A 23,752-nucleotide genomic window follows, 5' to 3' on the forward strand; every position below is an offset into this window, starting at 1 on the left:
TCAACGACAAAATCATCGTCTTCTTTAACCACAAAATCTTATTCGCCACTTCTCTCCCCTCCCCCTCAACAACATCCTCAAAAAGTAACACACATAAACAAAAAAAAACAACAACAACAAAAATAAATAAAAAAATAAAAGAAAATAACAATTAAAAAATAAAAATCAAACAACATTGAATAACACAAAAATAATCTAGACAACAATATCAGTAAGACAACTTAAAAACAACACAATAGAAACTGAAAAACAACAAAACATATACTAAAAATAAATCATTCAACATTACAAATTTGAAAAAAATAGTCATAAAAAAAGGGATATTTGCGGCAATAATGCCTATGTAGTTCAGTTTATTGCACTTAAATGCTTATGTAAAAATTTTGGCGGCAATAATGCCTACCGTTACGATTTTAGAGCAGCCGTTGGTCCCTGGGCCGTTAGGGGTATATTTGATACACGTGTCATGACCCGATTGGGTTAAATTATTAAAATTTAAAAACAAAAACAATTAATGGTTATGGTTTTAATTAAAAACAAAAAAAGAAAACTAACTATGATTAATTAATATAATCAAAAAAACCGTTTGTCTAAAACCAAGTTCTAAAACTAATCTAAAACAGAAAAAACTCAAAACTCCATACCCAGAAAAACGATGAAGATGAAGCTTTCCCCCCGATCACACCAAGACGATCCACCCCCGACAGTATAGCACGTGAACCCAGTAGAAGAAAACTTGTAATTCCTTCGAATTGGGGGTTAGGGAATCTTTTGCATCGGGTTAATGGAGAACGAAAAAAATTGCCATTGTCGATCACCAAGGCCAATGGTAGAAAGAACGGCTTGGACAAACAAAAATCCTGGGCGAAGATTCAGAACATGCAACAAGTATCAGGTAAGATCTCCATTTGTTTTTGTAATCTGATTCATTGAATAAATGGTTATGGGTGTTCACTAGAAATTTTGTATGTTTTGGTCAACTCAGATTCATGGTGGGTGTAATTTCTTTGAATGGATAGACCCTCCAATGTGCCATCGAGCAAAGGTGGTCATCCCTAGACTACTAAGAAAAATTGGTGACCTTGAAACTGAAATCACATCCCTAAGTACGACAACTGACATTGGAAGTCATCGGCAATGCAGTGGTTCTTCAAATGGATTTGAGACACAATCTCACAACCTTCAAAATGTTGGAAGAGAAAGCTGTGAAAGTTGTGCTGAAAGCAGGGGTAGAGTAAATGATGGAGGTCGAATGCAGTGTTACTACTTTTTGAATACTATGTATTTTGCTGTAATTCTATTGGTTGTGGTTATTTGGGCTACAAAATCAAAGTAGAAGTTGTTGGTATTGTTAGTTTATTTTTGGGTAATCTTCATGTGCAGTATTGACAATGACAAAGCTATTGCACCCTAGGCATTGATTTGTAATGAATTTTGTTGTAAAATGAAACCCCAAATCAATGTAATCTATCTTGGTCTATTTTGAATTCAATGTTCTAGTTTATGTATTTTGTGAAATAAATATGATCAACAACTAGTTACATTCATTACCATAAGAGATAGGTACAAAAATATAGGCCTAAAAAGCCAAATGTATCTGATCTGTACATGACCAATATCATGGCCAGCATGACCCTGTCATGACTCAAAAAATAGACACCAAAATACATGACTCTAAAATGGTCAACATAACAGACACCAAAATACAAGATTCGACCACTAGTTCAAAATAAAATCAAAAGATGAAACTCCTCCTTCCAGTCAGACAGTATCGGGTTGAGCATTGGTTGCACCACTAGTTCCTCCTTTAGCATGTTGTTTCAGTCTTCTTTCCTTCCTTAAAAGTGTGGATTCAGTTGGGTTCTGCAGTGGTGGACGACCTCGCTTTTTGACCACACGATTCTAAAATAGGTTGAACAAACAAATATTTAGCTCCAAATTCACAAAACAATGATAAAGCAACTAATCAATGATAAAAATTATCTGGACTGAGAAGAAAGCATAAAGTTTATACCTCAACCACCACCTTAGCAGATTTGCATGTTTATCTCCTGTGGCCTGTTTTCAGACAATTGCTGCATGTTTTAACTTCTCCAATTCTTCGAGCTTTCTTTAAAGCAGGTGGAGGTTCATCTGTCTCCCTTCTCCTAGCTTTCTTAGGTCTTCCAGGCAGCTTCGTCTCAAGTGGTGGATCAATTGGGTTGAGTCCTGTCTGAGGCCACATATCTGGACTAGGCATAGGATGCACACTCTGTCCATATGCTTTTTGCAATGATTCTTTTTTATAGAATCCGTGGACATAATCAAAGACAGTACCTCCCATGAACCAGATAGTAGCTAGTGCATGGCCACAAGGAAGCCCAGATAGTTGAAACCTCCTACATGTACAAGTTCTAAATTCCAAATCGACAACCAAGGCACTACCATTGCTGCATTGAACCTGAAACTGAAACTTGTCAGACTTAGTAACCAGACAATGCTTTGCAACCTCTTTTTGCTTCTCAATTATCTTCAAAATTATCTTCCCCACAGGTTGAGTCATCTTCTCCAACTCAGCTTTTTTGTTATAAAACCGAGACATCAACCAAAATCTAATTTTCTCTAGTAAAGTTATAATTGGATTGTCGCGAGCATCAAGTATGGCAGCATTGAAACTCTCACACAAATTATTCACCAAAATGTCACATTTTGGGTACTCTGAAATATGTGACTTAGTCCATTCTGTGGGGTTCTTCTCTGCCAGCCAATAGTAAGCACCATCCGAGACACTCTTGACTTCTTGCATTTCTCGAGCAAACTCAGCTTGTGTTGTAGTATTAGTTGCTGCCCACAAAAGTTGCTTAAGTAAAAGTCCAGGATATTCCTTTTTAAAGTTAGCATGAAGATGTCTAACACAAAACCTCACCTCACACCCACTGAAGATGGCTCCCACTGCATTTTCTAATCCTTTTTGACGATCACTCATCATTGTCACCTTGGTGGGACTCAAACTCCCAATATCAGCCTTCAATAGCTCCAAGAACCAAATCCAAACCTCAGTGTTTTCCTTTTCAGCAACACAGTAAGCAATGGGAAACATGGAGTTATTACCGTCAATGCCTACTGCAGCCAATAAAATGCCCTTACAATATCCTTTTAAAAAGCAGCCATCAAGACCAATTAGAGGTCTACAACCCCCCAACCAGCCATCTCTACATGCCTTAAGACAAATATAAATACGCTGAAATTGCCTTCTCCCATTAACCAAATCAGTTTTCAACTTCACAGTAGATCCAGGATTGGTAGCCAACAACCTTTTATAGCAGTCATCAAGAATGGCGTATTGTTCCTTGACAGACCCATCCAACATCTTCCTTGCTTTTGTCTTGGCCCTGTAAAATGTCCAGCTAGACACACGTGAGTACTTGGTCTTTGCAGTTATCTCCCTAAATACATTGTATTCCATACTCGGATTTAGCCTAAATTGCTCCAAAAAGTGCTTTGCAAGCCAAGTTGAGGTAAGCTTTTTATTGTCCAAAACAATGCCACAACTATGCTTGTCAACAAGTGTTTTGACCCTCATTGTTTTGCCATCTATCTTGTTAACTATTGAAGCAAACAACATCCACTCACAGTTTGCACCCTTGCACTTAACTCTAACTCTATTTGAATCATTGGCAATAAATATATATTCTTGATCACCTTCAATAAAGTACTCCCTTATTGCATTCCTTAAAATTGTAACAGTGGAAAATTCCATGCCAAGAACAAATTGGAAGTTTTGCATTTTGGTTTTCGGGTTGAATTCTTTGGAATTTTTACCAGCATCAAACTCATCATCTGACTTCAATTCGTGCAACTCCTCCTCAGAACATATACCATCTGAGTCTCCATCATCAAGATTTTGAGTACAAAAATATGAAACTGATCGCCACCACTTCCTAGGGTCAGACTATGTACCCATCTCTATCTTAGCTTCAACATCTTGCTCAAACTCTTCCTCCTCCAATATGAAATCTTCATCACTTTGCTTTCCTTTCCCTTTTCTGTCACGCTGAACTTTGTCTTGGCTCTTCTCAGCTGTATTTTCGCTCACATCAGCTTGAACTTTGTCTTGGCTATCCTCAGATGTATTTTCCCTCACATCAGCTTGCTTTCCTTTCCTATTTCTGTCACTTTGAACCGGGTCTTGGTTCTCCTCAACTGTATCCTCCCTCACATCACCAATATCATCCTCTGAATCTGAAAGCACAACCACCTCTGGTATTTGGTTTTCCATATCACTTTCATCATCCATGTAGTCAAACTCTTCTTCATATTCCTCTTTATCAGGTTCATCAAAGGCAACATCATGAAATTCCTCAGAATATTGATCAGCATCAAACTCTTCTTCTTCCCCATCAATGGTTGCATCAACAGGGATACCAACAACATCTGTAGGGACATCACAATCATCTGGTAATTCCTCTATAATACATCTTTTCAGATGAGGTAAAATGTTAGCAGGGACATGTTTAATAGCTTCTGAATCTTCCTTCCAATCTAAAGGTAGAACTGTTTCAGGAAAAACAAGAAATATGTCAATCTTTGTAGCCCGATTCCTCTCAATATCCTCTACAATTCTTAGGATCTCCTTATCCCCTACCACCATGTAGCCCATATTAAGCACCTTTCCTATTGGTTTGTACATAAAACCCACTGGAAGTTTATGTCCTAAGTCCAAGGCCATTCCATCCTAGTGAAGTAATCAGTATCCACCCAATCAACATAATCAACTTTACCTCCCTCATATCTTCTATTGCCGAATGGAGTAAACCAGCTTCCCCCATGGTGTATTGCAATAGTGAAGATGTTAGTATGACCACCTGTCAATAGAAATAAAAAATGCAATGTCAACACTTCACTCACACACAAACCGAAACACAATATAGTTCACACACTTGAAGAGCAACATAGTGTACCACACGATTGAAGCATGGCCCACAACAACAAAGATTCCTTTCAATAAACAAAGTATATATTTCAATGGACCCCACTCTGTCAATTGTATGCACATGCTTCCCAACAACATTTTTACCCAAATTTAATAATACCACCTACCATAAATCAACAATATTCTCACCCCCAAAAAATTTTAAAATCGACACCATTCCCCCCCCCCCCCCCCCAAACTGCTCTATATAGAGCATCATTATCATTCTCCCCCAAAAATAACTGCATGAAGACTTTGAGAAATGAAACTCAATCAACAGAAAAGAACTCACCGTAGTCGGGTGGTTGTTCCCCCGGTTGTCGAATGGTCGGCATTGTATTGCAAGTGTCGTCGTCGTCTCCTCCGGTTCCGGTTGTCGTCGTCTCTTCGATCGTGGGGGGAAAGATGATTTTTCTGGGTATGGAGTTTTGAGTTTTTTTTTGTTTTAGATTTTGGGTCTCTGTTTTAGACAATCGGTTTTTCTTGTTAAATTAATTAATGAAGGTTAGTTTTTTTTTTCAAATTAGAAACCTGAATAATAAATAGAGTTTTGTTTTTAAATTTTAATAATTTAACCCAATCGGGTCGTGACACGTGTATCAAATATACCCCTAACGGCCCAGGGACCAACGACTGCTCTAAAATCGTAACGGTAGGCATTATTGCTGCCAAAATTTTTACATAAGCATTTAAGTGCAATAAACTGAACTACATAGGCATTATTGCCGAAAATATCCCTAAAAAAATCAATGATAGAAAAGGTGTGCAACACAATGTAGCACATTTTTTTCTCACAATAAAATAAAAAACATAGAATTCAGAAACATACTTTCTTCTCATCTCTGGATAAGAGAATCAAACCCGACAAACCTCATTTATTTCTTTTAAAAAAAATCACACATTTCATGGTCTCTCACACATATGCAGATGTTGACGCAGTTCTTCGCCAACAGGTAATTAAGAGAACGAGAGAAAAGGATTAGTGCTAAATGTGAACCGAAATAGATATATGATATTAGAGGACAAAAGGGGTGACTCAAGACACGGTTTTTAAGTGGTTCGAAGGTTAAAATCCTTCTACTCCACTAGTCAATATTATTGATCTGTACTGAGTATTTGGTTACAAAGTATTTCTTACAAGAGATTATCTTTCCAACCCCTATCCACTCCCAGGGTCTCCATATTTATAGGAGAAGGCACCTGGAAGTTGGTAGGGAGGTCATCCCGTGACCTTCTTACTTGTCGTATCAATTCTGTGACATTCATGATTAATTCCTAAACCTGACACATAAGTGTGGTCAAATCAATAGATAGGAAAGTAATGGGCCGCACGGCCCAACCCCACCGTGGGTGTCTGAACACGCACGTTCCTGCTGCGTGTCCGAGAAGTCAGGGGGATATCAGACACGTGATGCCTGATATATGCACGTTTACCTTGCGTGTGTTTACTTCTCAAGGGGTCACACCCCTATATCCAGTTCGTACCGCGAGCTGCATGCTGGACTCGACCTTCGGCCTTCAGGGGACCTGCTCCAGTCTTGGACAATGAAGGGGAGCCCTTTGGGCTCCCTCGAGCTAACGACTGAAGTTCCGATCTTGGGGGAGCTCGTGAGATAACTACGATTAGTCAGCAGCTCGACTTGCTAACCAGCCCGTGGGAAAACCAAGGCGTACATCTGCCCCCCAAGCTCCTGCTCGTGGTATACCACGTCGTATATAAGACCACAGTAGGGGCTTTTGGACTTCCCCATGAACTCTTCGCATTCCACCTTTTATGCAGGCGTCTGATACGTGGAACATCGTGGGTGGTGACGGTACGTCTTACGAGAACCGCATTTAATGGCCTAGCCCATGCCCAGCCGTCGTTTCGTATTTCGAGTGGAGGGCCTCGGATCCCCCATCAGGGCCATCCAACGGCCCTCTATACGTGATCCTTTACGCATATAAAAAGGGGTGGCCACCCTACGCATGGGCCACCCTTTCATTCGAAATTCTTCAAGCTTCAAGCTCCTCTTCTTCTTCTCTCTATATCTCCAGAAGAACAAAACCCTCGATCCCGCTACTGCTACTTTCAGCGTTCAAGAGGCTTAGGCGTACGGACTTCTCTGAAGCCTTGGAATCCATTGCACCGACGAAGCTCTTACCAATGCAACACCTTCGTCTACCTCCCAGCCACACACTGTAAGTTTCCTGACCCTGTGTGTTTTGAAAATATGCTACTGTAGCTTAGGTAAAAAAAATTACTGTAGCCGCATGCAAGGGTTTGCTGGGTTTTGTGGATATGGAGGGTGACAGGCCTTTTAGGTTAGGGCACATTTGTTGTAGGAAATCGCTTTAGAGTATGGGTTTCAGGATGCTTTTTCTGGGGAAAATTTCTGGGTAGGAGTTTTGGGAATTTTGGGTGCAAAACCGGGTAGCTTAGGGAACACGCCTCTCAAGCGGTTTTACAATTTCCTGCCTACTGAACCTTTCCCCCCAAGGAAAATTCTATCTTGACCCTCCTGACACACGAATCCCGAGTAATCGGGGATCGGTTGGGAGCACAGGCGTGTGTTCATCGAACCGTGTGGTCCCACTCTCCACGGGCTGGGCTTACCTCAGCTCGTGTAAATAATAATTGCTTTTTCCTCATGCTTGGGTCGCCTTTTCTGAAATGTTTTCTTTTGTTCGTTAGGCGACCAGATGGCTCCAAAGAGAAATCTCCCACAGAAGAACGTCAGCAGCTCGGTCATCGTCACCGAAGCGATCCGGACCTGAACACACTCCTGCTCCATTGTGTCGACCGGCTCGTGCTGGATCACCAAGAGAGCCGGCCTAGGGGTACCGTAGTAGTAGATAACACCATAGCCTTTAGGTCGATCCTATTCGAGGAGTATGGGACCAACTTACGCACATGGCCATCACTCCAGAGGGGTATCTATGCTCCGGGGCTTAGGCAGTATGTAGAAGAATCTAGCCCTGAGTCAGAACCGGACCCAGAACTTGCGCCAATTCAGGAAATAATCATCTTAGGTTCTTCCAGCTCGGGGGGTAGGGCTCCCTTAGTATTCACACACTTTTTATATTTAACCCTTTGTCCTTGTCTGTATGGTTGCTAACTTGTACTAACAATGTTTTTGTTTCGACATAAGAGATGTCTCAGTCCGAGGATAGCTTGCGAGGCGCAGTCTTCGAGGGAAACCCCTCGGCCGGACCAAGACTAAAGAGGATTCGGGGGTCCAGGAGCGCTGCTGGGACCTCCACCAAGTCTCCGGCAAAGGAGAAGGAGAAAACCCCGGCTGCCCAGGATACGGGAGCAATTCTTCCTACCGCAGGAGCAGGCCAAATTCCTCCACCACCTCCGCGAGCTCCATCCGTCACTCAGGATGGAGGAACGGGGCTCGGGACTCCGGCCGTGGCAGTCTCTGATGTGCGCATCCCAGTCAACCCTCAGGACCTGGAGAAGATCCTAGAGGCCTTCCGGGGGACAGTGTACGAGTCGGCGAACTACGCCGTCAACCATATCTATAAGTTCACCAAGAAGGAACTTCGGGCCATTGAGACACTGAGCCCGGTTGGGGTGATGGAGTCTTCAATGAGCATGACCCTAACGGTAAGTTGCCCTGTTTTCTCTGTAAAGCTCCTACCCTTACACTTTGCCCTGTTTTTCCTCTAAGGCAATTTTATCTTTCATTTCTCTCAGGGCGTCGTCGCTCTCCACCGGAGCATCATCAGGGCCAAGACTCAGCTCGAGGATATGAGAGCCGAGCATCAGGCCTCCCTTCAGGAGGCTAAGGCGACTGAAGATGCCTTGGCGACCGCGAAGGCTGAGTTGGAGAAAGCCCTCTCGAAGGTCCAGGAGCTCGAAGCCTCCCTTGCCACCTCGCGGACAGACCTCGAGGCTGCGAAGACTGAGATCCAGGCCGCCCAGGTCGCCCTAGAGGCCGAACGGGCCACTTCGAAGCAGTCCATGCAGGATTTGTTCTATCAGTGTTGGGCTTACAATCCGGAGGCTGACTTCTCCTTCATGTCACCAAGCCTTTGGGCGCGCTTGCTGGTGAAGTTCGAAGCTCGCCTTGAGAAAGAGGCACCACCTTCGGAGACTGGAGAAGCCTCGGGCGCGGCGGAGCAGGGTGAGACAGCGACCTCCAAGGGGCCATCTGACGGAGCTTAGGGCGTTCTTTCCCTGTTGCCTTTGAACATTTTTAAGTATATATTTTTTTTGTAACCATTGCATGAGGTGTTTTCACCTCGAGACAATTTGCTTTAACGTTTTTAATTTACGCTCTTTCATGCTTTTAAGCATTTCGGCTATAATTTATTGAAAAACCTAGTTCGCGTTAACTTTAACCCATATTTCGAGCTCTTGAAGTAGAACAACGATCAATAGATTTAAATCAACTTCTAAGTTTTATGACCTGGTTAAAACCAAGAACTTAATTTGAAAACTTAGTTCGTGTTAACTCTTATCCATATCTCGAGCTCTTTAAGAAGAACAACGATCAATAGATTTAAATTAACTTCTAAGTTTTATGACCTGGTTAAAACCAGGAACTTAATTTGAAAACTTAGTTCGTGTTAACTCTTATCCATATCTCGAGCTCTTTAAGAAGAACAACGATCAATAGATTTAAATTAACTTCTAAGTTTTATGACCTGGTTAAAACCAGGAACTTAATTTGAAAACTTAGTTCGTGTTAAATTTTATCCATATCTCGAGCTCTTTAAGAAGAACAACGATCAACAGATTTAAATTAACTTCTAAGTTTTATGACCTGGTTAAAACCAGGAACTTAATTTGAAAACTTAGTTCGTGTTAACTTTTATCCATATGTCGAGCTCTTTAAGAAGAACAACGATCAACAGATTTAAATTAACTTCTAAGTTTTATGACCTGGTTAAAACCAGGAACTTAATTTGAAAACTTAGTTCATGTTAACTTTTATCCATATATCGAGCTCTTTAAGAAGAACAACGATCAACAGATTTAAATCAACTTCTAAGTTTTACGACTCGGTTAAAACCAGGATATGACTTAGTTAGTGTTAACCCTTATCAATATCTCGCGTTTTTAAGAAAACAACGGTCAATCAATAAGAATCAACCTCTAAGTCGTTAAGGAGACCTGGTTATATCCAGGTACCATATGCCCCCCAAGTAACTGGGAAAGGGTCTTTCGTCGTTACTTTAAGATTACACTTGCAAATATGCATAAAAAGTTGATTTTCATTAATACATAAGAAGTGGCCTTCCAGGCCTTACAAGTAAATCATTGGTAATATCTCTTTAAGTGGACGGCGTTCCAAGTTCGCGGGACCGCCCCTCCATCAAGTTGAGCTAGCTTATAAGTTCCCTCCTTGATGACTTCGATGACCTGGTATGGTCCTTCTCAGTTCGGTCCCAAAACTCCGTCTTTGGGATCTTTTCCGGCGAGGAAAACTCTTCTCAGAACCAAGTCGCCTACGCTAAAGGTGCGTTTTTTAACCTTGGTGTTGAAGTAGCGGGTGATTCTCTGCTGATAATGGGAGAGCTGGAGTTGCGAATCCTCCCGCCTTTCCTCAACCAGATCGAGGGAATGGCACAGGAGCTCGTGGTTTCGATCTTGGTCGTAAAATTGGACTCTATGCGAAAGAACCTTTATCTCCACGGGGAAGACTGCCTCACTCCCAAAAGTTAAAGAAAAGGGAGTATGACCCGTAGGAGTCCGATGCGAGGTCCGGTATGCCCATAGGACCTGGGGGAGCTGTTCTGGCCAGACCCCCTTCGCTTCATCTAATCTTTTCTTGAGGCTCACCTTTAAAGTCTTGTTGACAGCTTCGACCTAGCCATTAGCCTGAGGATAGGCCACGGAGGAGAAACTTTTCATAATCCCATGTCTGTCACAGAACTCGGTGAACAGGTCCCTGTCAAACTGAGTGCCGTTATCGGAGACGATCTTCTTGGGCAGGGCGAAGCGACAGATGATGCTTTTAACCACGAAGTCAAGCACCTTTTTAGACGTGATTGTTGCCAACGGCTCTGCCTCAGCCCACTTGGTAAAGTAGTCGATGGCTACCAGGGCGTAACGGACCCCGCCCTTTCCAGTGGGCAGGGCGCCTACTAAGTCTATTCCCCAAACGGCAAATGGCCAAAGGGCCGAGATCATTTTCAGCTCAACTGGAGGAGCTCGGGAAACTGCAGCGAATCGCTGGCACTTGTCGCACTTCTTCACGTATGAGATCGAGTCTTTGGACAGAGTCGGCCAGTAATATCCTTGCCTGAGAACCTTTAAGGCCAGGCTCTGCCCCCCAGTGTGGTCTCCGCAGAATCCTTCGTGAACTTCCTGCAGGATGGCCTTTGCCTCACTTGGATGAACGCATCGGAGGAGAGGTAGGGAGTGCCCACGTCGGTACAACACCCCATCGACCAGCGTATATCTTGGAGCTTGATACAAGATTCGTCATGCGTCGTTACGTCCTTCGGGCAGCTTGCCCTCGACGAGATACTCAAGAATGGGGGTCATCCAAGTCGGCCTAGCATCAATCATTTCGACCTCGGCTCGTCCTTCTTCTATACTTGGTTGTTCCAATAATTCTATCGGCACCAACCCCAAGGTCTCTGTCTCTCCTGAGGTGGCGAGCTTGGCAAGAGCATCTGCATTAGTGTTCTGCTCCAGAGGTATCTGTTCGATCGATCCTCGCTCAAATGCGGACAGCTCAACTTTTACCTTCGTCAGATAGGCGGCCATCTTGGGTCCCCGCGCCTGATATTCGCCCAAGACCTGGTTTACCACGAGCTGGGAGTCACTGAAGCACTGGACGAAGCTCGCCTTTAACTCCCTGGCTATCCTCAGGCCGGCCAGCAAAGCTTCGTACTCCGCCTCGTTGTTGGAGGCCTTGAACCCGAACCTTAGCGCCGAGTGGAATCTATGTCCCTCGGGGGATATCAGAATGATTCCGGCCCCGGAACCGTTCTCGTTGGATGAACCGTCTACAAAGATCTTCCACAACGATTGGGGCGAGGTGAGCTGAGATGAGCCCTCTGCGGGATTCTCCTGGAATCCCGTGCATTCTGCCACGAAATCGGCGAAGGCCTGACTTTTTATAGCAGTTTGTGGAGTGTAGAAAATCTCGAACTGGCTGAGTTCGACCACCCATTTTAACAAATGTCCCGATGCTTCAGGTTTTTGCAAAACCTGACTTAGAGGCTGATCGGTCATGACGTGTACTGAGTGGGATTGGAAGTACGGCCTGAGCTTTCGCGAGGCCGTGATTAGGCAAAACGCCAATTTTTCCATCAGTGGGTATCGTGACTCTGCCCCGAGAAGTCTCTTGCTGATGTAATAGACTGGCTTCTGAACTTGGTCCTCTTCTCGTACCAGTACGGCACTAGCTGCATCCTTAGTGACAGCTAGGTAGAGAAAAAGAGGCTCGCCTGCCTTGGGCTTGGATAATACGGCCTTCAGGTCGAGGAATGCGCTTTCGCACTCTACTGTCCATTCAAACTTCTTGTTTCCTCGAAGCAGGTTGTAGAAGGGAAAACACTTATCGGTTGACTTGGAAATAAACCGGTTCAGTGCGGCCACTCTCCCTGTTAGGCCTTGGACATCTTTCCGCGACCTGGGCGAAGGAAGCTCGAGCAGTGACCTGATCTTGTCGGGGTTTGCCTCGATTCCTCGGGTATTGACTATGAACCCCAGGAATTTTCCTGACGCGACTCCAAAAGTACATTTCCGGGGATTGAGCCTCATGCCGTATTCTCGTAATATTTTAAAACATTCTTCCAGGTCGGAAACATGGTTGTCGGCAGTCTTTGACTTGACTAGCATGTCATCAACGTACACTTCCATGTTTTTTCCGATCTGGTCCGCGAACATTCTGTTTACCAACCTTTGGTAGGTAGCTCTGGCGTTCTTCAGACCGAAAGGCATGACCTTGTAGCAATAGACATTAGTCGGGGTCATGAAGCTGGTGTGTTCCTGGTCCGCCGGATTCATCGCGATCTGATTGTAGCCTGAGTACGCGTCCATAAAGGACATGAGCTCGTGCCCCACCGTGGCATCCACCAGTTGATCGATCCTTGGTAATGGAAAACAATCCTTGGGGCAGGCTTTATTCAGGTCGGAGAAGTCAATGTAGGTTCGCCACTTTCCGTTGGGCTTTGGAACTAGCACGGGGTTGGCGACCCAAATTGGAAATTTGGCTTCACGGATAAAACCACATTTTTTGAGCCGGGCTACTTCTTCTTCTAGGGCTTCAGCTCGGGTTGTTCCTAAACGTCTTTGCTTCTGAGACTTGGCAGGAACGCTTTTGTCCAGATGAAGCGTGTGCATGATGACACTCGGGCTAATTCCCACCATGTCCTCGTGGGACCAGGCAAATACATCTAAGTTAGCCCGCAGAAACGTAATCAGCTTCGTCTTCCTCTTGCTACAGAGGTTTTTCCCGAGCTTGACCATCCGTGATGGATTTTGTGGATCAAGGTTCACCTCCTCGAGCTCATCAATAGCCTGGAGCTCGGATCTGTCTTCGCCTATTCGGGGGTCAATGTCCTCACTCAAGGCGACATTTTCCCCTTTGGCGTTTTGAGGTTTTTCAATCTCAGGAGCCGCCAAGGGTTCCTGGGATTCCTCTTCACTCAGAATGGCCATGGCCAGCTGCCCGGGTTTAGATTTTCCCTTCATGGAAATGCTGTAGCATTCCCTGGCAGCGAGCTGATCGCCCTGGATCATGCAGATTCCTGCCGAGGTGGGGAACTTCATGGCGAGGTGTCGGATGGAGGTGATAGCCTCGAAAGCTATGAGCGTAGGTCGGCCCAAAATGGCGTTGTACGCAGCGGAGCAGTCTATGACCACGAACTCGAGTAGTTTGGATACTGTTCGAGATTCTTCTCCTAGGGTGATCACCAGCTCGATCGTCCCTATCGCTGCTGATCCTTCTCCCGAAAAACCATACAGCATCATGGAGGCTGTCTTTAGATCGACGACAGTCAGACCCATCTTCTCTAAGGTGGATCAGAATAGAAGGTTCACCGAACTCCCGTTGTCTATCAGCACCCTTCTCACTCTCCGGTTGGCGAGCTGGAATGCTACAACCAAGGGGTCATTGTGAGGGAACTGGACATGGCCTGCATCTTCCTTCGTAAAAATGATTGGTTGCCTCTCCAATCGCTGCTGTTTTGACTGACGTTGCTCCGGGATGAACTCCACTCCGTTATGAGCCTTTAGTTCATTCACATATCTCTTCTGGGCGCCTTTGCTTGTGCCAGCCATGTGTAGTCCTCCAGAGATGGTGGATATCTCTCCTCCGACCACTGGAGGAGGAACATCCTGATCTACCCGGGACCCGGGCTGACTAGCTGGGACCTCTGGAGTAGGTCGACTCATTGGGACCCTGTTCCGCGAGTATTGAGCCAAGGGGCCGGCTCGGATGAGAGTCTCGATCTCATCTTTTAAATGCCTACAATCGTCGGTATTGTGGCCCACATCGTTATGAAAATGACAAAACTTGGAAGTGTCTCTCTTTCCTTTGTGGTGCTTCAGTGGCTCCGGCCTCTTCCAGGGGACCCGAGTAGAGTTGGCCAAGAAGATACTCTCTCTGGACTGAGTGAGCTCGGTATATGTCGTGAAAACGGGCTTAAACTTATCTATGGATTTATTCTTCTTTTGGTCGTGCTGACTGTTTTCGCCATTGCCCTTTATCTTGCCTCCACCGGGCTGGTTGCTCTGCGCGACATTCGGGGTCGTCGCCACAACCTCCGCCCCTATTCCCGCAGGCTGATCGGGAACCTGGCTGGTTCCCGCAGCTGAGGCCTCGGCTTCTTCCAAGTTTATCCATTCTTGGGCCCTGTTAAGGAATTCGTTGACCGAGCTGACTCCCTTCCTCTGTATATCCTTCCATAGGTCTCCTCCGACAAGGATTCCGGTTCACATGGCCATGAGCTTAGAGCTATCATCCGCGTCTCTAGATCGAGCAGCGACGTTTGCGAATCTGCTCAGGTAGGCCTTCAGAGTCTCACCGGGCTACTGTCTCACGTTGGCCAGGGAGTCGGCTTGAACACGGGCGGCCTGAGAGGCTCGGAATGCCCTTTTGAAGTCGGCTGAGAAGGCCTTCTAGGAGCTGATTGACTGTCTTTTTACTTTGCTTGAACCACTGTCTGGCAGGTCCAGTCAGCGTGGAGGGGAAGATCAAGCATCTCAGGTCCGGGCCAATGTTATGGGCCATCATTAGGGTGTTGAACATCCCTAAATGGTCCGAGGGGTCTCTGTCCCCGTTGAACTTTGACAGGTGAGGCATACGGAAACCAGACGGGTATGCCGTCGCTGCTATGTTGGGGGCGAAGAGTTCCATCTCGTCCCCTGAATCATATTCGTCTTTTTCTTTTTCTGATAGAAGTTTCCTCATCAGCTCCTCCATCTGGGTTAGGCGATCGAGGGTTTGGTCCTGATGTCCTTGGTTATTCCGGGGCTGTTCAACAGCTCCGGATCCATTATACACATTTTGTGGGTTATTGCCCCTCCTATCTTGAGATAGGTTATTTGGGACATTCCCCCCGTTGCGTATTTCGGACAGGACCCCCCCTGAACGAGCCTGGCCACCACTTCCAGCTCGGTCTTCTCTGTGAGAGTTGAGGCGATCTCGCAGGTCACCTCCCTGGGTGCTCTGGTGACTTTGCGCCGAACTTAAACACTGACGCAGGTCTCCCCCAGAGAGATCACTCCGGCGACTGCCGGTCCAGTGGCTCCTGCTGGATAGGCTTGGAGTCCGCCTTTGGTGGTGACGACCTGAGTTTTCCCCTGGCGCCCTGCTACGCCGGGAAGGTCCAGCAGACGGTGGGTTTCTCCTACTACTCCCATAGGCTGGGACGTCCCGGACAGGCCGAGGAGGAGACGGATATCTGATCGGAGATGGAGGATGCCTGACTGGAGAGGCGATCCTAGTTCCATTTGGATGGATCAAGTTTGGTGGGGGCCTTTCGGCCCTGCCAACCTGCTGGTCCTGCGCCGGGCGATCTAGACGAGGCGCAGGACGATCGTCGGGGACGGGCTGACGCCGCGAGCCCCCCCCCCCCCCCCCCCCCCCCCGAACCTCCTTCGAGAACTTCCTCGAGTTCCCCTGGGCGTTCTCGAGGATGGCTGAGAGCTAGGAGTCGACGTACTGACTGAACGGATGTACTGCGGTCGTCCGGTCCTAGGCACTTCCTCGAAGTTTGCCTCTCGATGGTGTGACGAAGGGGTGGAGTTGGCTGCCAGAAACCTATCCGAACGGCTATGCCTGGACCGGTTATCCCGGCGAGACTTGGGAGCCTCGCCCTGCCTCTCTCCGACATTAACGCTGGTTGTGAGAGGGGGTAATCGGGCCAGGATATCCTTGATTTGCTGGCTGGCCGTTGCTAACTGGCTCCTCAGTTGAGCGTTCTCCATCTCCACCGTAGTATAATAACACGGGTTCAGATTAGGCGGCCGAGGCGCCGAACTACCAGTATCGTCTTGGCCCACCGGCTGTTTTCCTGGGCGCTGCTGGACTTTAGGAACTTGTTCATCAGGGATGGTGGTATGATGAGCCTCCTACCCATCATGTTGTTCTGTCTCGTTACCATGCCTGGACCGAGTAGCCACCATAGTTGGATGTTTGCAGCAGCACTAATCGAAAAAGCTCTCAATGAAAGCACCAAAATGTTGACGCGGTTCTTCGCCAACAGGTAATTAAGAGAACGAGAGAAAAGGATTAGTGCTAAATGTGAACCGAAATAGATATATGATCTTAGAGGACAAAAGAGGTGACTCAAGACACGGTTTTTAAGTGGTTCGAAGGTTAAAATCCTTCTACTCCACTAGTCAATATTATTGATCTGTACTGAGTATTTGGTTACAAAGTATTTCTTACAAGAGATTATCTTTCCAACCCCTATCAACTCCCAGGGTCTCCATATTTATAGGAGAAGGCACCTGGAAGTTGGTAGGGAGGTCATCCCGTGACCTTCTTACTTGTCGTATCAATTCTGTGACATTCATGATTAATTCCTAAACCTGACACATAAGTGTGGTCAAATCAATAGATAAGGAAGTCATGGGCCGCATGGCCCCACCCCACCGTGGGTGTCTGAACACGCACGTTCCTGCTGCGTGTCCGAGAATTCAGGGGGATATCAGACACGTGATGCCTGATATATGCACGTTTACCTTGCGTGTGTTTACTTCTCAAGGGGTCACACCCCCATATCCAGCTCGTACCGCGAGCTGCATGCTGGACTCGACCTTCGGCCTTCAGGGGACCTGCTCCAGTCTTGGACAATGAAGGGGAGCCCTTTGGGCTCCCTCGAGCTAACGACAAAAGTTCCGGTCTTGGGGGAGTTCGTGAGATAACTACAATTAGTCAGCAGCTTGGCTTGCTAACCAGCCCGTGGGAAAACCAGGACGTACAGCAGACAACACAGATAAAATAATATCCACAAAAACCTTGATGATTAGCTCAAACTCTACTAGAGATAGAAGGTCCAAAGATAAACAAAACAAACTTAAAAACAGAAAACAACCAAATAATAACTACAAAACATCTAAAAAAAGAAAAGAAATATACATTTATAATATCAAAATGACAATGATATGCTGAAATGAAAAAAATAATTAAAGGAAAACATAAAAAAATAATAGTAAACGGCACAAAGATAATCTGGATAACAACATGCAACATTAAAACAACCAACGAAAAACACAACATAAACTTAAAACCAACAAAACGATAGTCATATATTTATTTGCAAATTGAGAAGGAGAACAAGAGCTTCATTGAGCAATAAGCATTTTGAAGAGTATGAGATAAAAAAAGTACATATATTTATCTCTTGAAAAAAGAAAGAAGAAGAAGATAGAAAATTGAGAAGATGAACAACAACTAAAATGAGTATTGGGTAGAAGGTAATGTTCAGAAAAAGAAGTCATTGAACAGTGACCATTATCATAAATATGAAATAAAAAAATATATATTGATCTTCCAAAAGAAGAAGAAGAAGAAGACTAAAATGAGTATATAGGATAAAGTGTAAGAAAAGAAAATGAAAAAATGATTAAAGATGTAGAAAAAGAAGTTGATGGAGTATTATTGGGTATAAGTACATTGTCTTCTTTTTACATTCAAATATTATTTTATTAAATTACATTCTACACTTCTACTAATTATTAATAATAATAGAAAGATGACGATGATGTAATTGTGTAGCATTAAAAAAAAATGATGGAGAATAACAATAAAAGTAGATGAGTATTGGAGAGGAAAGTGTGTGAAAATAATAAAAAAATGGAAAAGAAATATATAAATGTAAGTTGGTATACAATCTAATACACAAACCCATATTTTTGAAAAATTAAAACTAATGATACCATATAAAAAAAAAGGCGATAATCTCATTGTGGTATAGAAAATAGAAAGAAAAAAAAAGACGTGAGAGAAATATGTGGGTGGACATCTATGGACAAAACCATATAAGACAAAAGAAAATAAAAGTAAACAAATCGTATAAAAGAAAAAGCTTAGTATAAATGTAAAAATTTCCGCTTTCTGTACAAAAAATATATATATAGCTAATTTAGATATTTTATGTAAATTTCCCAAATTAATAATAGGAGAGAGCTATGATTTTTCTCACAACTGATAGTAAATGTTACTCCCAGGAAAATAAGGGAATATTTGCAAGAGTAATTTGTTGTTAGAGTTGTGTCTCTCTGTGTGTGTATACATGTAATTTATGTCTTTATGATTGAAATTTATATGTTTCAGTTTGGATTCTATTGATTTTAGTTCATTGATTATACAATGACGGAGCTAGGGGATAAAGAGTGGCCATAACCCCCAAACTCATTTATTTATTCTTAAATACTATATAAGATTTTAAAAAAATAAAAATAAATGTATGTAGATTACATATAAAAGCCCTCCATAATTGTATTTACATATAATTAGGCCCCATTATTTTTTCGATGGCTCCATCAAGTTACAGTTCACCATCGTGAATTTAAGTTACGTAAGAATCTTTTGAAGTAGAAAAGTGAGTATTATACGGTAGGGACCTCAAAAAGAGCCTCATCGGGGCAGGATTCTTTTGTATTTTCGACCCGTTAATAATTTTTGGCGTGTATTATACCGTAGGTTTAAACATGCTGTTTTCCACCCGCATAAAAGAATTAGTTACGCATGCAACGATCTGTTTTTAAATTAGTTTTCGGCATTATAAATTATTCATAATTTTCTGAAAATTTACAAAATACTCTAAATAACTCCAATATACACGGTCATAAAAAAAATCATACAAAAAATTATTCATGAATTGAAAACACAAAAGAGTCCCACCGGTAGAACTCTTTTTGAAGTTCCTACAAAAGAAATTTCCAAAAGTTTGAACATTAATGGATTTGTATTGTCTTTCAGGTGCATTGTTACTAGACGTACTAATTGGAAAATTAGAACTTAATTTTTTTTTTTGAATAATGCAAAAGTTTAATTGATTTTGACATTTTTTACGTGCCATCTGTTATATGTATATATTATTCAATTAATAGGTGGTGTTATTGTTTTATTGAACACAAGTAAAAGCAATGACTTCCACAGCATATGAGCACCTCCAATTGTCTTGCTATAGTTTAGTAATTTAAATATATACAAGATACCAACAACGTCCAACTTCTATTTTTAGTTTTATTTATAAAATTTATTAATTATTTTTATAAAATTTATATTAATATTATATAAATTTCAAATAAACATCTTATTTTAATTACATAATTTATTTATTTTTCCTTAAATTTATATTTGTTATGATTTTTGAATTTGAGAATAACAAAAACAGATTATATATTATATGTTTAATGTAATATTAAATGTTATACATAGATTTTAAATTTAAGTTTCTTGCTAGTTTTTAAAAAAAAAAAACAAATTGTTGCATTGACAGTAGATTATATTATATGTTTAATATGATATTATTCTAATAAGTGAGTTTAAGTTTAATTAAATTTTATTTAAGTTATAAAACGTATGATTTTATTATTTTTAAATAATTATCATTGTAAAATATCTCAAAAATATCATATTTTAATTTTTTTAATTATTTATTATTTTTACATAATTAATATTGTAAAATATCTCAAAAATATCTATTTTAATTTGTTTAATTATTTATTATTTTTAATTAATTATCATGGTAAAATATCTCAAAAATATCCTATTTTAATTTTTTAATTATTTATTTTATTTTATTTAAGTTTAAGTCTTTACAAACTACCGTTAAATATAAGAATATTCTGTTAAATATAAAAATATTCCGTTAAAGTTAACATTAAAAAAAAACCGTTAGAACTAAGAATTTCCGTTATCTAGATACTTATTCTATAGAAGATATATATTTATCTCTTATATATAATAAGTGTGTAGATAACGAAACTTCTTGGTTTTAATGGTTTGTTTTGTTAACTTTAAAGTAATATTCTAAATAGAATAAATATGATTTTTGCCCCCCAAACTATTACCACTGTCGCATCGTGCCCCGTGAATGTTTCACGTTGTTAAAAAATCCCCTCGAACTATGCACGTTACTGAGTTGTGGGACTTCCGTTAAATTTCATCTTATGTGGCTAACAGAAAGCATATTTGGTATTTTGGGCACTGACGTGGCACTGCCACACCAGTGCCACATGTATAATTCAAATTAAAAAAATTAATAATATTAAAATAATTAGATAAAAAAAATTGTTTTAAAAGATTAAAAAATACTAAATTAATTTATAGAAAATCAATATCAGAAAAATAGAATATAAACACATTTTTTTTCTTATAAAAAATATCATATTAACTAATTAAAAACTAAAAACATAATTTTAATAATCTAACAGTAAAATTATAAAAAAATAATAATAATTGGCATTCATTCTCCTTCGGGGGTTATAAAAATACTATGTATATGTTGATTGTCATTCATTCTCCTTCATCGCTGTTAGATATGGACAACTTTAAGAAAAAAAATGTGGTTTGCTAATGGAGTTTATGAACAAATCACTCAACAATTGCTTCAGATCCATTTATCCAAATTATGAACAAGCCAACCACTTTTCTCATATACCGAATTTAATTTATATAGTTTATGAACAAAACATTAAAAACTTGATTAAGAACCGAGTCTTATTTTCAAAATACCTTAATATATTACTCAAAATATCATCAAAATCCCAAATTTAAACCAAACTTTTATACCCTTAAACTCTATTAAAACGACAAAAATAAACACTCAACCCAATGCCTTTGGTGCAGTCGCAAAGCCCCGTCACACACAACCTTCATCGTCAACGTCGCAGTCCACGACCCCCTCTCAATCTTATATTCAAGCCTCTGCAAGCCCTGACCCCAACCCCGCCGTCGCCGAACCCAAATCTCACAGATCCAACTCGTAGTCCTCGACCCTAACCTCGCAGTCCACGACCCCAACCCTGTCGTCACCGACCCCAAACCTTGCAGATCCAGCTGTAGTCCCCGACCCCAACCCTGCAGTTCACGACCCCAACTCTGTTGTCGCTGACCCCAAAACTTACAGAACCACCTGAAAAAAAAAATGTAGATGATGAAGAAGGGGACGTCGAAGTTGAAAAGTGGTGCAGAAAGAAAAAGAAAACAAAATATATTTTTAATAAGAAAATAGATTATATAATTTTTGAATTAATATTTTGTTTTTTTAATCTTTAAAATGATTTTTTTTTTATATTTTTTAATTTGAATTATACATGTGGCACTGGTGTGGCAGTGCCACGTTAGTGCCCAAAATGCCAAATATGCTTTCTGTTAGCCACATAAGATGAAATCTAATGGAAGTCTCACAACTCAGTAACGTGCATAGTTCGTGGGGATTTTTTAACAACGCGAAACATTCAGGGGGCACGATGCGACAGTGGTAATAGTTCGGGGGGCAAAAATCCTATTTATTCTTCTAAATATTTAACAAAATATACATTTAAAACTAACATAAAAATAGATAGTTATCAATTATATTAATATAAATTTAAATATTATAAAATATCATTATTATAATAATATTTAATACAAGATTACATATATCATAATTATATTAATATAAATTCAAATTCGAATGTTATAAAATATCATTATTATAATAATATATAATACAAAAATAGATATTTAATAACTATATTAATATAAATTTAAATGTTATAAAATATCATTATGATAATAATATATAATCCTATTTTTTTACTAATTATATTAATATGAATTCAAATATTATTATAATAATAATATATAATACATAACTTAATTTTTATTAAAAAATTTATCTAGATATTTAATAACTATATTAATATAAATTTAAATATTATAAAATATTATTATGATAATAATACTATATAATTCTATTTTTTACTAATTATATTAATATGAATTCAAATATTATAAAATATTATTATATTAATATTGAATACAAGACTAGATATTTAATACTTATATCAATATAAATTCAAATATTATAAAATATTATTGTAATACTAATATATAATACATAATCTTAATTTTTATTAAAAAAATTATCATGTATTTTTAAAAAGGTTATCATATTATATATATTTTTAAAAAAATCGTAAACGGTGTTTTGGTTTAATTTTTTATTTAATATTGCTTATTTATTTGACAATTATACAAATTTAATAAATATAATTAATAAATTATATAAATAAAATTAAGCAAACGTGCATTATACGTTACTTGTATCTAATATATATATATATATATATATAAATGTCATATTAGAAACTGTTCTAAATTTGACCCAATAAAATTTGTTACAAAATATAACCTGAATTTGATATAACAAGAAGGTTTTTTTTTTTAAAAAAAGTACAATATTGTTATTTAAAAATAAAATATAAAAAAATAAAAATAGATATTTACAATGAATATTAATAAATCATTAAAGATAATTTACATTTTTTTTAATATTAATTTACATCTTAAAATGTTATTATGTATTGGAATATAATATTAAATATATATTTTTTAAATATTAATTTGCATATTAAAATGTTATTATGAATTGGAGTATAGGGAATTTTTTTTGGTAGGGACTTCAAAAAGAGCTCTACCGGTAGGACTATTTTGTGTTCTTAACCCGTGAACAGTTTTCAGCATGATTTTTTTATGACCGTGTATATTGTAGTTATTTAGAGCATTCTGAAAATTTTCAGAAAATTCCGAATAATTTACAGTACCGAAAACTAGTTTAAAAATAGGTTGTTGCACGCATGACTAATTTTTTTATACCATAGAATACTCCGTATGGGAAATTTCTTTGGTAGGGACTTCAAAAAGAGCCCTACCGGTAGGGATTTTTTGTGTTATCAACCCGTGAACAGTTTTTAGCGCAATTTTTGTTATGACCGTGTATATTGTAGTTATTTAGAGCATCCTCCAAATTTTTAGAAAATTCCGAATAATTTATAGTGCCGAAAACTAGTTTAAAAATAGGTTATTGTACACGTGACTAATTTTTTTATGCACGTGGAAAATAGTATGTTTAAACTTAGTTTTCGGCACTATAAATTATTCTGAATTTTTTGAAAATTTCCAGGATGCTCTAAATAACTACAATATACACGATCATAAAAAAATTCGTGCCGAAAATAGTTCACGAGTCAGAAATACAAAATAGCCCCACTAGCGGGGCTCTTTTTGAAGTCCCTAACATAGAATACTCCGTATGTACAATATTAGATGTTATACTAATTATAGTGTTTGTGTAATCATTGCACCAAATTTAATACTATATTTATATGGGTTTATACCTTTTTGGATC

At 40.3% G+C, this 23,752-nt stretch overlaps 1 protein-coding gene across 1 annotated transcript; it reads right to left on the reverse strand.

The window, feature by feature from the left end:
- Window positions 1-1,761: 1,761 nt before the first annotated feature.
- Window positions 1,762-4,276, reverse strand: LOC133832493 (uncharacterized). The gene is made up of 3 exons (XM_062262830.1): window positions 3,940-4,276; window positions 2,090-3,861; window positions 1,762-1,902 (listed from the first exon to the last, which is right to left on the reverse strand). The coding sequence occupies exons 1-3, from the start codon at window positions 4,274-4,276 to the stop codon at window positions 1,762-1,764; spliced, it is 2,250 nt and encodes a 749-aa protein (XP_062118814.1).
- Window positions 4,277-23,752: the final 19,476 nt, after the last annotated feature.

This window comes from Humulus lupulus, chromosome 1 (assembly GCF_963169125.1).
Source record: "Humulus lupulus chromosome 1, drHumLupu1.1, whole genome shotgun sequence".
Lineage (NCBI taxonomy): Eukaryota > Viridiplantae > Streptophyta > Magnoliopsida > Rosales > Cannabaceae > Humulus > Humulus lupulus.

Excerpts from the sequence above, each read along its gene's own strand:
- LOC133832493 (XM_062262830.1), bottom strand. The coding sequence starts at position 4,276 with ATGGATGATGAAAGTGATATGGAAAACCAAATACCAGAGGTGGTTGTG. Across the intron at positions 3,862-3,939 it reads TGAAGCTAAGATAGAGATGG|ATGGTATATGTTCTGAGGAG; the intron begins GTACATAGTCTG and ends ATGGAGACTCAG. Across the intron at positions 1,903-2,089 it reads AAGCTCGAAGAATTGGAGAA|AATCGTGTGGTCAAAAAGCG; the intron begins GTTAAAACATGC and ends AACCTATTTTAG.